Here is a 16,894-nt window from a genome sequence, read left to right on the forward strand (position 1 = left end):
CATGCTGCGATCAATTCCTGCTCTTGATGGAAATGCATATGTGAAACATTACTCAAAACCTTTCTGGTTTATCTCCATTAATTGTGGGTTTCTTCTACCATCCTGTGCCATTTTCAACACCAGATGTGATGCTGTAATCCTGCAGTAAAAGGAGGAGAAAGCCCCCCCCCCCCCCCCCCAAATGCACCCTTACTGTGTTTCTTTGGGTGTGCTCCCTCCGTGCCCTCCCACGGACCCACAAGTCCCCCTCGTCTGCTGAAAGCCAGTGCTATTCTTTATTGTTTGTGCATAAAACCACTTCAGACCACGTCTGGTCTGCGGGTACTGCCCTCTGGATGGGCAAGCTTAGAGGAATCGAAAGCATAAGACGCTGGTCTAGAGGGTTTTCCAGCTGCCTTTGAAAGAAAATGAGAATTTCAAAAAATTTGCCTTCTGGCCTCTGAGAGCCCACCGTGTTAGAAGGGTGTTGGTGGGGCTGGGGGTGTCGGGGGGTTAAGCCACTGGGGCTCCTGCCGTTTCCCAGTCCCACCTGCTCGCTCAGACCCACGCCTCCAGCCCAGCCACCCCGCTTGGCATCCAACGATTCCTCCTAAATCACCCCTCGAAGCTGCATTTAAGCAAAAAAAGGTCAAGCTATAGCAAAGCGTGGTAGCAATAGACAGCGCTGCTGGCTGATGTCTTGCTCTGATCCTTGAGGTAGAGCTGGTCCCAGTTGCTGCCGCCTCAGTCTCTCGCCTTCAGATCTGGTCCTCCCAGGCCGGGGGGGGCACAGCCAGGGCAGTGCTGTCCCCCCCAGTGCCGCCCTGCGCCTTGCTGCTGGAGGTGAGGAGGAAGGTGGAGTAGGCGAGGTCAGCATCCTCCTTGGAGCTCTGGGGAAGGACAGGAGGACACTGTTACGTGGCCGGGGACGGACAGCAGCACGTGGCGGTGGAAAGGGCAGCGTTCAGTGGGCTGTGAGCTTCTCGGGATGACATGGGCAGACTGGATGAGTGGGACAATCCAGCAGGTCACACCGGTACTGATGCAAGGGTATCGTGGCTTTGCTGAGCACCAGGAAGATCCTGCATGTTTGCAGGTTTGGGACTCCGTAGCATGCCTGTCCCTGCGTGTTGGCACCCAGTTCACCTGTCCTAAAGCTGCCAGGTTTTACTTGTCTCCTGACAGTTCCCTTATTGCCTTGGTTCAGCTCTCGGCACTTACAACTCCTGCACATCGCCTTTGGTCAGGGGCTTTTAAAAAGAAGGGCTTGTGTCTGGCACCTTCAGTCATGCCACTTGACCATGATCTTAGCCAAGGGGAGGGGAGGCAAGGGAAGGCAGGGCAAGGCAGGGGCCACGGGAGCAAGTCACAGCCCTTGCAATGGCAGAGACCTCCCTCTGCCCCCTGACCCACAGCCCACGTGGGGGCAAGGCTGGGAGGTGGGACGCGCTCTGGCTTCTGGCCATCTGCTCATCCCAGTGTTTCATACTGATGGTAACAACCCCATTCCGACCTTCTGATGCTTCCCTGGGCTGAGTCAGTGTACTGTTTGACATGAGGCGACTGCTATTATTGTCTCTGCTAAACCATGGGGTCAGGAAGGGGTTAAGCCCCGCCCCCCCCCTCCCCCCCCCCCGAGGCTGATCTGCAGCAGGTGGCTGGATCCAGGTAGGATGGAGAACACCTGGGTATAAATAAGCCACCTGGGCCAAAGGCAGCTCCTTTGGCAGAGGCTGCAGGACTGTGGTGGTGTCTCCCAGGTCAGTGGGCTCCCTCCTGCCTCCTCTTACCCTTTTTGCCTTCTTTGTCTCGGCCGTGCTTTCCGGGGGGGCTGCGGCGGTGATGAGCTCTGCAGGGAGATGAAGGGAGGGGTCAGGCTGGGGGGCCATCAGTGGGCAGGCATTTCTGTGGCTTTTGTGGGGTCCTGCTGCAAAGCTCTCCCTGGCACCCCTTGCCCTGGGGCTGGAGAGCAGTCCATCGGTTGGAAACCTACCGTCCTCTCCTATCCGTGTCTCCTGGCTCTCTTGCACGCAGGTGTTATTGGTTGCGCTGTACTCCTTCACGCTTCCGAAGTCTGACATGCTGATGTTCGTCCTGTAGCTCCCAACGGACACCAGGTCTGTTAAGAGGGAGGAGGTGAATAGCTTGTGCGCTCGCTCAGCGTTGGTGCAAGTGCATCGGCACCTGTGCAAGGGGGCACCATGCAGCGCAACGCGCAAAGCCTGTGGAGGGGTGGTCTCTGTCTCAGCCCAGACACCCTGTGTGCTGGGTGTTGGAGCTGTAGGGATGGGCTTAGTGGGAGCAGCAGGGTCCCTTCTCTGCCCATCGCTCGGTGTGGGAGCAGCTCATCCCAGCAGAGACTATGGCATGCTCAAGGTATCGCCTCTGTCTTAATGTTGCTGATATTTCTTGAGAGACTAGAAAAGGCAGGGACTCACCAGATCTCTTCAGCTGCCGGTATTTAAAAATGACGAAAGCTACCACAAGGATCAGGAGCACGGCACCAGCACAGCTCAAACTTAAAACAAGTGCGTTGGGGCCATGGCTTTGCTCAGAGCTGGAATGGAGGGAAAGATAGATCACTAAGCTGAGAAGCATTTTTTTCTAATTATTCAAGACTGAATAATGTATATGAATGTCTAGCAGTCTAAAATCTGTATAGGATGGTAAATCTGAGTGAGCATGATGCAATTTAATCAACCAACTGGATCCTAGCACATAAAATCAAAAAACAAATAAAAATGTAGGACAGACATTGTGCCAAAACCAGCTACATCAGCAGTTTGGTTATAAATGTGTGAGGGAAAGCTCTCTAATCTTGACAGAAGTGTTTTCAATTGGTTTTTCTGTACCTGGAATCTCTAATTGTTCACTTCTAGGACTGTATTTTCTCAAGCTAGAGATTAATTTCAAGTCATCTTCCCTTTTGTTGTAACAATTTTCTTCTTTTCCTGTGGTGTTTTGCACTAAGTTCTGTGGGGACAAGAATTTGTTTTGCACGTGCAGCATGTGAGCAGAGTACCAATAACGGGTTAAGGCAGACCTCGCAAAAATGATATGTGACAGAGGCTTGGAGGGAACTAACCTTCCTGAGGCATCTGCGCTTGGCACCCCAGCATCGCTGGAGGCTCGCTCTTGGGGAATGAAGTCACTCTTGGTGTGGCCTGGGGGGTCAACATTCAGGAGCTCCGGGTCAGCATCCAGGTTGCGGTTGGTGCTGCTTCCCGCATCTAGGGAAGGAAGGCACATGAGCAGCAGCGTGGAGGGGTAACGCAGAAACAAATGGGGCATTATGTGGAACTGAAGTGGGTTTTGGCTGTACCTGAAGGGCTCCTTAAGATGGGGTTTAGAGAGCTGAAATAATCTCATTCCAAGTAATTTATTGCAAAAACCTCAAGCGGGCTCTCTCTACCTGTATACTTTTCCAAAAGACTTGCATTTCGAAGTTCTGCCTCTAATATTTCCAGAACAAATTCTGAATACTTGGTTTGCTTTTAATTCTACCCACCAAAGGCACTGGTGAGGCTGTTTCTCTCTGGTTCTGCTTTGACCACCATCCACTTAGCACAGTTGCCTGTGGGATATCTAGTGCTATGCTTTTTCCTCTGCTTCTAACTGTTCCTCTTTGAGAAAAAAAAAAAAAAAAATCCAAAATATTGCACCGAAGCTGAGACTAGGCCCCTTATTGCTGGTGATAGTCTGTGCTTTCCTGCTCCCTGCTGCTTTCCTGTTTGTTAAGATAATGAGCTCCTTGGAGCGAGATGTCTCTGAACTACATGCAGTCCTTCACCTCACAGGTGTCGGATGTTGCTTAAGCGAAATGCTATTTTACATAATTTACTAATTACAAATTGGAATGGCAATAATTTGTCAGGACAGAGTTAGAAAGTTAAAATGGTGTGGAAGGAAAGGATTTTTGGACTGGTGTTTTGTTGGGTTTTTTTTTTTACGACGGGGAAGCAAAAGCCAACGTGTAGATGAAAACATCTACAAGTTGTGCCAAGTCAGGGTGATCTCGGCGCTGAGCCTGGGAGGCTGCCTGGGTGACAACGCTTCTGTTTTGAGGTGCTGCAGCCTAGTGGCCATGGGGAGGACGTTTATCTCAGCAGAAAGCAGCGTCCTTCCCAGCCCTGAGAAGCAGGAAAGCCCCCTGCCTGCCCCTGCCTCGGAGCTCACCTTCAGTCACCCACAGGTGCACTGCCATGGTTTCCCCAAGGAGGCCGTTGCGCTTCACTCCACACCAGTACCACCCCTCGTCTGTCTTTGCCACCGAGTTGAAGCTCAGGATAACCGTCTTGTTGTCAGTGTCACAGGTAACGTCTGGCCCCGGCTGCCTTTGGTCAGTAGCAAGCATGGGGGTGCAGCTGGTGCTGCTCCACTTGCACCAGTACTTCTGGTAGGAGTAGTACTTGCATCCGTAAGAGCAAGTTAAATCAACCCGTGAACCCACTCGTGCCTCCACTTCTTTCTTTCCCTGCAGCCCAGGTTCTCCTGCAAGGGCAAAGAGAACATCAAGGCTGACGTTAGTGGCTTCTGTGGTGGGAAGGGTAACTGGCAGGCAGTGGTGCTGCTAGAGATGGTGAATCAGGGGATGTCCCTCTGAGGGACAGTGCTCCTTACATAGCTGAGTTAACGTTAAAGATGCTTTATGTGCACCTCTGAGTGAATGTGTGTGTGTGGACGACAGGGTTTGCAAGGCTTAAATACTTGCGTGAGAAACTTTTGTGAACACTTTCCCATAAAACTGAAACCTTGTGTTTCCATTTTAAAGCTAATGAGGTGTGTTGGGGGGTGGGGGGATTGGTACAACGTTTCACCTTATGGGATGAAAGTTCAGAGTTGCATCTCGCATCTCTTCCCGAAGAGCCAGATCTGCTGCCTTGGGTGCTTGGGAGGTTTTGTACCTCCTGAGCAGGCAGCAAACCACCAACTCGCGAGCCCGTACCTTCAATGATCTTCAGCTCAGCTGATGATTGCTGCTCCTTCTCCTCATCTGTCATGCACCAGTAATAGCCTTTGTCACTCTCCTTCAGCTGGTTCAGGATGACGGTGACCGTGTAGTTCACTGGGCTGTCGTACATGGCCACCCTTCCTTCGTACAAGCCCGACACAAACCCAGAGGTGTCTATGATCCGAGCACACCCGTTGTTTCTCCACTTGCACCAGTACTTCTCTGAGGACTTTTTGATAGGTATATAGTTGTATTGAAAAGTTGCGGAACCTCCTTTTACTGCAGTTACTGTGAGCGTTCTTTGGGGAGAGTTTGCCTCTGGAGATAAAAAAATGTAATGAGCATCTGTACACATTTAACTCTTGTCCGTGTGGCATCCTCCCAAGGGACTAAGTTCTATCAGAGCTGAAGCACAGCTAGGGGAAGCTCAGGGGTGCAGATGGCAGAAGGCTGTCCTAGCATTGTTAGAAATTGGCCCTAAAGTGTCTGTCAGGCCTTTGCTTTAACCCGAATTCACTGGGTGGTTGCCATCATGTACTGACATTTCAGTTTTGCTCCCTTTGCTGGGGGAAGGGTAGATCTCCTTTCTCAGTCTGTCGTTTTGGCATTTAAGGAATCAAGACTTGAAGAGACAGTTTGCTTGTCTCAAACTGGGGGGCAGAGTTTGTCTTCTGGAGTCCTGGGCTAGCCAGACTGGGGAAGAGTGTTAGCTGCTGTTGGGAAGGTTAAGTCTTAATACAAGCTTTAGTAGTGACGGTAGTAGTACATCACATATAGTTAAATCAATAGAAAAGTGTTCGAGATAAGAGGATAGGCTCATAGCACTCTGCAAAGGGAAATTCAAATTCTTGTTAAATAAAGTGAAACTGCTAGTGGTACTCCTAAAAAGAAACAGAGATGAAAGGAAAAAAAATACTGGGAAGAGCGTGCTTACCCTCATAGACATGCACGTCCAGTTGCTTTGTTTCTCCTTGTTCCCCATAGACGCCAACCCCACACAGGTACAAGCCAGAGTCTTCCCAGCCCATCTGAGTTATCACGATGCTGAAGGAGCCTGGAAGCTCCTCGTTGCTCAGCAGAACTCGCCCTATGTAGTCCTTGTCAACGTCACCACTGCTATCGACGATGGTACGGCAGCTGGTTTTCTCCATCTTGCACAAGAATTTCCTCATGCTCGCGCTGTTATTCCCAAAGCTGCAGGACATGGTCACGGTGCCATGCAGCTTCACATAGAAGAGCTCTGCTCCCTCGGGTATGTGTGGCCCTGTGCGTACAGAGACACCGGTTAGGGTCTACTGCCTGTTCTGTCAGTAACCGTGGGCAGCTCTGAAGGCTTTTTTTATGCACGGGGTTTCTCCCTGCTTTCCTGTATTTCATGACCACATGCCACTCCTGGCCAGAGCACCGTCCACCCAGCTGCATCCCATGCTTCTCGCATACTTCAGGGCTGATGTCTCTGCTGTACCACTGCCCACTTCGTAGTGTGGTTTGTCCCAAAGCCTTCTTGCTGAGGACCGTGCCACGAGTTTGCACCATGCTCTGCACCCTGAGCCTTGCCCGGTGGTGGGGTGCCATCCTGCACACCGTGCCCTCGTGGACTTGTGCACAGGCTTGGCTTGCACAGCCTCAGCCGTGGGCTGGGGTGATCACGTCGGAGTGATGGGCAGCTCTGCCCTCCGACTGCATCTCCCTAAATTTTAGTGGCTGGGAGAGGTCAGCAGTTTTTAAGCAGTGTTTGTGACCTTGAGATAAGGTTTAGTTAATCCGATTTTATGCCAGATTTTTGATCAAAAAATTCATTCTGTAAACAGGGGAAAATGAAAACTGCTTTTTCCTGAATGCATGGAACATCTTGAGTTCTTAGACACTGGACAGGCTATCTGTGGAGCCTGATTAAAAAGAGGGGGGAAAAGTTAAAGAAAATAATACTTTCAAAAGCCCCCAAACTGATTACCTTCAGAAACATCCAGACTGACTTTGTGGGAGAGCCCTCTGCCATTGATACCAATGCCACACTGGTAGGTGCCTGTGTCCGCTGCTGTAAGCGCAGAGATGTTAATCTGGAAGTGTTCTGCCTGCGGGTAGTTGGTGATGGAGACTCTGCCTTGGTAGCCTGGAGCAGTGTAGCCGTTGGTGGAGACAACAGTTATGCAGCCCGTGGTCGATTCCCTACACCAATACTTTCTGTCGTGCCTGTTCACGCTGGTGGGAGGGTAGAAGCATTTGATGGTAACCGACCCGTTGAGCAGACCGTATACCTGCTGTGGGCCCACCACAGGGCTGGAGACTGCAAGAGGAAAACACGCTGGCTGTAAACATCAGCTGTGCCACGAGCCCCAGCGGGCTGCAGGGCAGGGGTACTGGTGCAAGCATGGACCCAGGGCTCTGCAGCACCCTGTGGTCCAAAAGGTCCCATGGCAGCCATGGGGTAGGGATACCCTGAATCCTGCTTCCCCCCCTTAGTGATGCCACCTCTGGTCTTAGGCCACCCACAGGACCCGTGTCCCAGGCAGGTTACACTTACTTGCTGCCTTGGGGTTGTATCTGCCGCTTACAGTTTCAGCTGGGAGGAAGGCGAGCAGCAAGACGAATGCCAGTGCAGGCATTTTTCTTGCATTCCCTGGAAAAGGCACAGACGTTGGTGAAAAAATCATACTTGCAAAATGATTAAGTTAACTGATCAAGTAATCTAATCGCCTCATGTCTGGAGGATACCAGGGCTGTGGCTACTTGAGCTAGAGAGAATATAGCGTTTAATCCCTTCTGCCCAGCAGTTGCATGGGGAAGAGGGAGCTGAAAACACTGCTCTTGCCTGTGTTGCTGCATGGCATCACGACTGCCCGTGGGTCTCATGGCAACACCAGTCTCCCCTTCTGTAAATTGAGGGGAGCTGTTCTTATGACGAACTTGGTTAAGGCAATGCCTGCAAGCCACCAACATATCTGTCCCTGGGGCACTCTGCTCTGGCAATGTCCCTTGGGCAGGCAGCAGCAGCGGTGTGCACAGCATAAAAAGCAATTTTGGCCAAACCAGAAGAGACTTGATTCAGAATCAGAAGTGGTATCTGGTTTTACACTTGTAAGCCAGATCAGCCCATGGCAAGGCTGAAGTCCAAAAATGGTCCAAAAGCCACTGAGCCCTGGCAGGCATGAGGGTCAGGGGGCAATCCGGAGCTCAACTGCTCACTTGGCCCTTGCCAGGAGATATTGCTGCTTTTAATTGTTTAATAGCTGTGGTCATGTTTTCTTTCAGTGTTGTCCACACAGTGAAAGGAAGGCTTGTTCACTTGTGAGCCTGGGTGCCAAAACCACTCCTTAGGGAAAGCTGCTCTGACAGAATGGCTTGGTTTGGAAAGGACATTTGAAGGTCAACTAGTCCAAGCCCCCTGCCACGGGCAGGGACACCTGCCACCAGCCCAGGTTGCTCCAAGTCCTGTTCAACCTGGCCTTGAACCCTTCTGGGGATGGGGCACCCACAGCTGCTCTGGGCAATGGTGCCAGTGTCTTGCCAACCTCACTGTAAAAATTTCTTCCTCATCATCAAGCAGAGTTCCTGTGGGAGCCAGTGTTTAATTATTGTTCTTTATTTCCCTGGTCTCCTCAAGGACATGCAAAAGAGAGAAAGGGTAATATTACCTCTTTTTTTTTTTTTTTTTCTTTCCCCAACTGCTGCTAAAGTTGGTGAGATGCAAGGATTTACCGCTTGCACCCACCCCTCCAAGAATCAGACTTACACCCAGTAAAGCCCTGTCGCACCTGTACAGCCACCCAAACCTTCTGTGCCACCATTAACCCTTGGCCAGGGCTCAGTGATGGTTACTGGGGCATGCCAAACCCAACCGCCTGTCTCTGGAAACGTGTCCATAGTCTTCAGGGTGAATATTTCTGACCTTCCCCTTGTTCTGGGCTGAGTGATGGCCAGAGGAAGCCGAAGCTCTTAACTCACTGAACTGTTTTCTTCAGCCTGAACCATGTGTGCCAGTGGGTTTGGTGGTGGAAATGTGCGTTACCTGAGCATGGCTGCTGCCTGCCTGCCTACCCAAGCGCCAGATAAATGCTGGGTGTCAAAGAAAGCCTTTATAAAAACGTAGAGGAATTTGATTTCAAGGCGTCAAGTGACACAATTTTATTAAGGGTAATTCCTGGTAGAAGAAAAAGGCTTATTTCCGTGTTGAGATGAATGGTGTTCTGTTGTTCTTTCTTCCTTGTATTGTGATTTATAATTGCTCAGTGGTCACTTGTCCAGGGCTAATAATTAACTCACTGAGCATGAAAAATGCTCTTTCAAACACATTCCAGAAGGAGCCAGCAAGACAAGCATAACATATTCTGTAGAAAGCAAACAATATGGCACAAAAAGGGCCTTGATATTTGCCCCGTGCTAAGAGCAGTTCCTCTGGCTGATGGTCACCTCTCTGCCCTCCAGTGAAGGCAGCATCCCAGTTCAGCTTTCCCCTTCTTGGCAAAATTTGAATAATTGGTTAGTCTGATTCATTCCCAAAGCAAATGGCTACTTCAGGGTTACAGGCAACATCATCTTGTCAGGTAGGGAAGGGTTACCAAGACCTTTGTTTCAAAAAAAAAATAAAAAAAAAAATCTGTGTCAAGAAAGATGCATGCAGGAGTGCTGGCATCAGGGTCCTCGTATGCATGTTAGAGCAGGAAAGAATTTTTACCCTTCTATCTCTGAGGACATGTGCACTTGTGCCCGCACAAGAGCAGCGATTCTTGCGTGCTCACATGACCAGCATCTGCAGCTCTGAGTTGTCCCTAGTCTCGTTACCTCAAATGCTGTGAAAACCTTCCCCCAGTCACTGAATGAATGGAGAAAACTCCCACGTACAGCAAGTCTGAGCCAGCCCAGCTACCAGTTATGTAAAAATCTGTGCTGAACTGTCACGCTGATCATCCACGGAGCTGGGTGGCTGGAAACCCCCTCCTGCTCCCAGGTGCGTGTTGTGCTGGGGCAGCGGCACTTCCTAGCTTGCAAAAATGGTGCAAATGGGCTTTGCAGGTCACTCTGCATCAGGCAAGAGCTGTTTGAGTTGCTGGAGGAGACTTTCATCAAGCTGTTCGTCCTTGCTTTCAATGAACTTTCGCTGCTGGATGTGCTGCCTCTAGTCAGAGCTCAAGGTCTAAACCTCAGAGCTGCAGGGAAGAGAAAAGGCTGCTGAGCTCATATGAAAGGGAGCGCAAGTAAGTGACTGTGCAAGCGATTTGTGTTCGTGCTTCTGCAGATGGAGGGGGAGTTGAAAGGACAGAGGAGACGGGACAGCAGAGGTTTGCAGGGGGCTGTAGAAGAGTCGAGAGGCTTGAAACCAGAGGGAAATGCCATGTATGCCATCTCCAGAGCGGTTGGGAAACAAGCTTAACGTGAGTGTGCTGGAGAGGGTGAAGCGCCTGTGCCCAGCCTGTACTTCTGCCACTCAGCTGCAGCTTCTCACCAGTCTATCCTAACTTTCAAGGAGTAGGGAGAGGGGAAAAACCCCAGTGCTCCTTTGCTGCAGCATTGGTGAAATGATTCCTGGAGCTGGCAGTGGAGATAAGGATTCATTTTGGGCTCTATATACAGATGCACAACCATATCAGTATGTGCTTTCTGACTCCGGCAGCACCAGTGGCTTCAGAGGAAGGTTTCCCTAAGTCCAGGTGGGGTCTGGTGGTTGTCACAAAGCATGAAGCTTATGCAGCGCTCCCAAAACTTTCCAGCTGCCTTTGGTCACCCCATACGGGAGCACTTGCACTGACTTTGCAGGTGGCTGATGCTCCTGCACTGGTTTTGCCTGGGGGCTGGGTGACGTGGCTGGGTTGGGATCTGATGTCACACTGGGTTCCCCTTCTTGCTCTTGTCCACATCTCCTGCTTCCCCTTCTTGCAGGCACTGACCTGCGTGTCCAGGTGCCTGCATTGGATCTCGGATGGCTCTTGGAGCAAGAAGGACTGGGCACATGAGACCATGGTATGCCCACAGACAGAGGGACACTGGAAACCTCTTCTGCAGTGAAAACCTCATCCTAGCACATTGCAGCAGGACAGGCTGCCAGGACCTTGTCTGGTAGCTGATGTGCATGACACTGTGGGTTGGTGCCCACAGCCCACTTGGCATGGCCATCGGAGCACCAGAGCTGCCAGGCAGGAGGGATCACAGAGGCTGGGGGAAACGTGGATGCAGGATCTGTGCCACGTATGTCTATGCAAGCAACGATGCTGCTGTCTTAAACCTGATGCATTAGGAAACCTAGTGAGAAACTGTCTGCAAGGCAGTGCAATGGACTGGTTGGGAGGGTGCCCAGTTATCCCTGCCGGGATGGTGTCTCCAAAAAGCTGCTCTGCAGCACAGGGCAAAGAAGCCGTGGGTGCAAGGTGCTGGCAACGTGCTCGGCAGCCACCCCTGTTGGCATTTTGGCCTTCAGCTCGCCCACGCTGTTGGGCCAGTTGCCGCAGGCTGGCGAGCCGTCCCGGTGGTTAGTTTAAAACATTTTGATAGGTGATGGCAAGGGGGGATTAAAACTTTGCAGTAGTTCCCCCCATCTCCCCTCGTTGTGCAGGGCTGGCAGAGAAGCAGCTGTGGGGAAAGCTTTGCGCCGCGTGAATGTGTCTGGTGTTTGCAAAGTCCGTGTTGCAAGTCGGCTGCCTTTGGATTACTACCAGCTGTGGGCTGTGGCTGTACTCCTCTTTCTTTGTTTTTGTTTGGTTTTGTTTGGTTTTGGTTGGTTTTTTTTAAGCTACAATCCAAATCTTGGTTTTGTGTATTTACTTTCATTTTGCATCACCAACGCTGCTGGCTTCCTTCCCTGACCTGATCTGACAGGTTTTGAAGGTTTTAGAGCACAAAACCAGTATTCCAGCTGAATTCAGGAGCTGGGAGTTTGCACGTTGGTGCACGAGCTTTCCATTCTGAACTCTGGCCTCTGGACACCAGTGTCACCAAGGTGAGGGCAACGGCATTGTCTTGTCCGGGATGCTCTGCCAGGCGGGGGTGGCTCCATGCTCTCCAGCTGTTTGCAGAATGCTGCTGTGTTTGTGTGTGCAATGCAACAGGGATTTCAAAGAATTATATCACCCCAAACCAGAACAGAACAGGATAGGATAATCATTAGCAAGATTGATACTAACAAGTCAAAATATTTAGTTTTAATATGCTTTAAAACAGGAGAAATAGCCATTGCCAGGTAAATGGCATTAACTTTCTCCTAGTTGCCTATTTCCATGCTTAGCTTGAGTTGCTGTATTTGTGACTGTGAGCCCAGGAAAGGGCTGCTGAAACCCCCACCCAGAGTGCCCGTGGGGGTGTTTGAGTGCATGTGAAACCTGGAAAGGGTTCAAGCATAAATGAAACCCAAATATCTATACTATAGCGACAGGTTAAAACTCATTACAACTTGTAACATGCTTGCATAATTTGGATTTTGTCGTGTTTCTTCCTACCACCGACATGCATGAGACCTTGGTGTGTGCATGTGCTGGTTAGTGCTGGGTGAGACACGGACCCCCCGCAGCATGGGTTTGGTGTGAGCAGCCATGCAAATGGAAAAATTACAAGGTCCTCTGCAACATAATGACCTTTTTTCTTGCTTTCCAACTCAGGACAGCTAAATGGTTTTGTTGTCTTTGTATCATCTTGAAAATGGATAACGCTCTCTGTTTCGATTTGGTACATTGCTGTGCTCTTAAACCTCGCTGCGTTATACCTCCACAGAGTGACAAAGAAATCTGAATGCTGTACGTAAAGCTCCGGGGGGGGTTAGACCCACAGTCAGTCTCTCTTGCTTACATGGACCACATCTTCAGTGTTTCTCCAGCCACAGAAGTGGCTGGTGGTGCTTTTGCAGGGTGGTGGGAGGCAGGTCACTGTGGTGTGAGACCTCCTGGGACTGGGTTTCTCAGTCGACTTGGACACTTCCTCAGATCCCTCCATGCTGAAAGCACTGCAGGGTCGGCCTGGCTTGGGAACATCACCTTCCCCTCCAGCGCTAGATGCATCTAAATTTTAAGATAGTATTTTCAGGTTTCCAGCAGAAAGTGCTCTCTGACCAGGTTAGCTCTTCTAAATCCCGTTCGTTGCAGGACCTGGGCTTCTACGGTGCTTCTGTGATTCAGTCATATCTCTCTCAGCAATATCTTTGGATTTATAAGCATTTGAAAGAGATCAGGACCTGAGCTCGGAGTTACGCAAACCCCAGCAAAGCAGCTGCTCTTGCTGGGTATGAAATACCAGAGTTCAGTTCCCAAATTCTGCTGACTCAGCTGCAAGGCTGGGCTCTGAGAAACCTGGATGCTCCTAATGCAGCTTGCCAGGGATCAGCGCGGTCCAATCCATTAGCTATTAACTATTGCTCTTGGCAATGACCGGCACCAAGGTCGAGCCATGGGATCAATGAAACATGAGGATTCGGTTGTCACACTGTCCTCCTGTTTTGTGGAGTGTTTACTGTTATTCAAGTATTTGAGAAATAATAACGCATAGAATGGGGTAAATTATAGAAATCTTTTCCTTCAAAGCCTTTTGAAGCAAAGCCCACTAATGCCACAAAGCTGGACAGATGCAAACTGTTGAAGAGACAGGCAGTGCTGAGCAGCAGCATCAGGGGTTATGCTGTGAGGAGCAGCACTGGCACATGTGCTAGGGGTGATTTACGGAGGAGCTGATGACTTCTGTGCCTGGAAGAAGAGCACAGCAACAGCCTTCTTGCTGCACAGAACTGGGGCTATCTACACCTTTACCCTGCCCATCGAGATGGCTGCATGGATCACCTTACTGCAAGTTTTATTTGCTGTAGTGGGACGGGGAAAAGCCACTGATCCACTCCATTTTCATGGAGTTCTGAACAAGCAATCAACTTGAAGATAAAAGATCAAGCTGACCTAAACACATACAGAAAAGAAGTCTTTCACGTTCCGAACTGATGCCTCCTTTACAGTATGGACCGAATAAATAGGAGATGCTAATTTTGTGATGCAGTGGGTAGAAACAGCTAGGCAGATCTTACTGAAGATTATCAGGGTTTACTAAGAAATCACAGTTTTCAGGAATTTCTGCAGTACTTGTGACACTCCTAGCTAAGAATACTTGTAAGTGCCATTTAAATACTGTCCCATGAGCAATATGTTCTGGAAAACAAATGAAAAACAATGATCAGGCAGCCCTCATGGCAGTGTCTGAAATTCCTGCTGAGATAGTGCTGCTGGCCTAATGTTACGTCCCTTGAAGCTGTGAGGTATACCATACGCTACCTTGTGACATAATTTTATCTTTTAAGCTGTTAGATGCCCTGTGCACCACCTTGTTGCTTTTCAGATAAGAGTGTCACGGTTCACTTGTGTCTTGCTTTTTGTTTGTCTCTTGGTCTGGAAAGTGAAACAAACTTTGATGCTGTTCAACTATTTTTCTAGTCTAACACTACTCATATTGCAGGAACTCACAGTGCAGCCACGGTCTGTACAGTGACAGCTGCTGGACGGATGGGTAGTGCCAGCACATGTGTCACTAACAGCAGCACGGTGGCTACGAGGAGGTGGTGTCTCTCTGTACTTTGGATGAAAAATATTAAAAGTCCAATGTGAATGTTTCCTCTGAAGAATAAGAATTCAGGTGTGCAGAAAGCCACCCCTTTGCTGCTGGCCTAAGCGTGAAAGGAGTCTGCCAGCTTCCTCTTATTTCATCTTTTTTTTATTTCGCGTATATCCCCTTTGCTTACGCTCCAGTATCCATTTATCTTCCTTTCCACTGTGCAAACTTGATAGCTCTTCAGAGCTCATTTAGAACATAACTGCAGCAACTCTTTTCTTAAATTTCAAAACCTGCATCCCGACAACTGTCTCCACGTTGTGGTTCAGAAGACTGGAATGATCACAGATGGAGTTGCAACAGTTTAGATTACTACAGCAATATTTACTAACATTTGTTATTTTCTACCTTCAAATTTAATGCAAACACTGTAATGATAATCAACATTTTTCCAGAAAAGAAAGATTAAAAATTGACTGCAGAGAAGAAAATATAAACATCATTAGCTTGATCCCATGCCTCTGACCTTCTTTTAACAGAAATCAGCCTCCCCACCAGCAAGACCTGCACACCTACTCCCTGCTGGTGCGGAGCTGCTGCTTCCCTCCCCACGTGTGCGAGGAGGAGTCCTTAGAAGTGTCTCAAGACTTTCATTCTTCTCCTTCCCCACCTCAAAGTGGTAGCACATAAGATTTTGCATTTCAGAAAGACAACGAAGAGGCATTACTTACACTCCGAGTTACTTCTGCAGACTGTTTCGTACTTGCTTTTCCTTTCAGCCAGAACGCTCCTGGGTTTGCTGGTGTCTCGGTGGCCCAGCCCAGGACCTTCTGTGAGTGTCCTGCCTCCCTGCCACAGCCGGACACAGGCTCTGGCCGTGCCAGGCTGTTTTAAATACTCCTTGTACCTCTAGCCCTGCATTTCCACCTGTTGTGCCTTAAAGGAATAGCATCCAAAAACTCTGGCAGGTGAGCACCACCCCACGTGAGGGCAGGGAAGCCAATGCCCATGCAGCTCTGCTGGTGCTTTGAGGGTGCACGCTGTTATTTACCTTCTGATTACACACTGCCGTTGCACAACAGCCACCCAAGGGTGGGCTCCCAGACACAGTCCGGGGCACCTCTGTCTCCTTTGGGAAGGAGGCCAGCGCTGTGTTGGGGTCAGGTCCGTGGAAGGTCTTCTGCTGGGAGGTGGGTACCTCTGAGGTGGCTTTCTGCTCGGACAGCGAGGGCAGTTGTGACTCCTTGGTTTGAAGATGGGTCCCTACACCTGGCCCAAAGACACTGGGGAGCCTGATGGGGTCCCAGTCTGGGTATGCAAGTGTCCAGCCAGCCCCCTCCTCTTTGTTGGCATTGCAACATCACCCTTGAGCTCTGATTTCATTTCTTATCATCCTGGGCAGGACAGCCCCTTGCTGCAAGGACTGACCTGGCTCCTGATCTTGTGATACCTCCAACCAAGAGTGGCATGGCTTTGTAGGGAAAAGATGGATAAACCCAGGTGGTTTTTGGGTGTTTTTTTTAAGCTGTTGCACATTTTTTGGAAACCAGTGTCCCTAAGAAAACCTTGGTTGGCTGTGCTGGAAGAGCAGGTCTGTCTCCCTTCCCTTCTCTCTCCAGCCTCTTTGGGTCCCCTCAGCCCTGTGGGAAGAGCAGGAGTCTGGCTGGGCAAGGGTTGGTCTTGTCTCTACAGACCAAGAACATTGTAAGCTCTTTAAAATGAAAAATGATTAACAGGAGGTTTTCTGCCATCTTCAGCCTCGTTTCTTTGCTCTCCTGCTGTAGGCATGTCAGGGGCCCAGACACAAATTCCCTGTGAACTGTGGGGTTGTCAGGAATGAGATCCTGTGAGAAAGTACAATTAATGAAGATGAAGGTGTATTTGTATTGTGTGGGATGAATCATTAACTTGCTTTACCTTGTACTAATGATGCAAAAGCAGTAATTTCTTCTGACATACAGAAGCTTCATACAAAGCTTTTCTCATCCACTCTGTGAGAGTGGATGAGCTTAAAGAGGACGGCAGCTCCAAGTGTTCTCACTGTGCCTGAGAGCAGCGAGATCCTGGCCTGGATTTGGGATGTTTGGCAAATTTGTCAGATCTTAAGCCAGCCTTTGAAGTACCTTTTCTCTGGCTAAGGGTGCTGAGCTCCTTTCTTCCCATGAATGTGCCGCTTTAGAGGTGAGGAAGGAGCTTTGGAGGTGAAGGCTGTTGCTGTTCTTGCACAGGGTGGCCTGGTGGGGATCTTGAACCGAGAGAACAGCCACCATCTCTCCCAGATGGGAGCAAACTCTGATCCCCCTGCAAGCCATGTCCTTCCCACCTGTGCTGCTTCTCTGGCCACTGCTGGCATTACTTGTTCTCTGGCACAGACTTGTTCTTGCCTGGCCACAATAGGCACAGGTGTGTTTGCTTTCCTACACCGCCTGCTCCCCAGGCGCCTCTCCTCTGGGTGCC

The 16,894-nt window shown here is 49.9% G+C and overlaps 2 protein-coding genes across 2 annotated transcripts in view; one reads left to right on the forward strand and one right to left on the reverse strand.

Moving 5' to 3' along the window:
• Positions 1-251: 251 nt before the first annotated feature.
• Positions 252-16,883, reverse strand: LOC102051960 (polymeric immunoglobulin receptor-like). Its single transcript, XM_027816617.2, has 11 exons — positions 15,169-16,883; positions 7,455-7,550; positions 6,885-7,217; positions 5,865-6,194; positions 4,925-5,248; positions 4,156-4,470; positions 3,065-3,209; positions 2,418-2,536; positions 1,973-2,098; positions 1,770-1,828; positions 252-869 (listed from the first exon to the last, which is right to left on the reverse strand). The coding sequence occupies exons 2-11, from the start codon at positions 7,534-7,536 to the stop codon at positions 738-740; spliced, it is 1,965 nt and encodes a 654-aa protein (XP_027672418.2). The 5' UTR covers positions 7,537-7,550; positions 15,169-16,883; the 3' UTR covers positions 252-737.
• The window catches only part of PFKFB2 (6-phosphofructo-2-kinase/fructose-2,6-biphosphatase 2), a 62,797-nt gene continuing 55,736 nt past the window's right edge, over positions 9,834-16,894 (forward strand). The window contains exon 1 of the mRNA XM_055728164.1: positions 9,834-10,125. Coding sequence (XP_055584139.1) covers positions 10,110-10,125 — 16 coding nt within the window. The 5' untranslated portion in view covers positions 9,834-10,109. The remainder of the gene's footprint in view (positions 10,126-16,894) is intronic.

This window comes from Falco cherrug, chromosome 16, assembly GCF_023634085.1.
Source record: "Falco cherrug isolate bFalChe1 chromosome 16, bFalChe1.pri, whole genome shotgun sequence".
Lineage (NCBI taxonomy): Eukaryota > Metazoa > Chordata > Aves > Falconiformes > Falconidae > Falco > Falco cherrug.

What these genes read in the sequence shown, in the direction of transcription:
- LOC102051960 (XM_027816617.2), bottom strand. Translation starts at nt 7,536, where the DNA reads ATGCCTGCACTGGCATTCGTCTTGCTGCTCGCCTTCCTCCCAGCTGAA. An exon ending in GCACCTGTGGGTGACTGAAG is followed by an intron (nt 3,210 to 4,155) that starts GTGAGCTCCGAG and finishes TTCCTTCCCTAG; the next exon opens with ATGCGGGAAGCAGCACCAAC. An exon ending in AGCGCAGATGCCTCAGGAAG is followed by an intron (nt 2,537 to 3,064) that starts GTTAGTTCCCTC and finishes CCTCCATTCCAG; the next exon opens with CTCTGAGCAAAGCCATGGCC.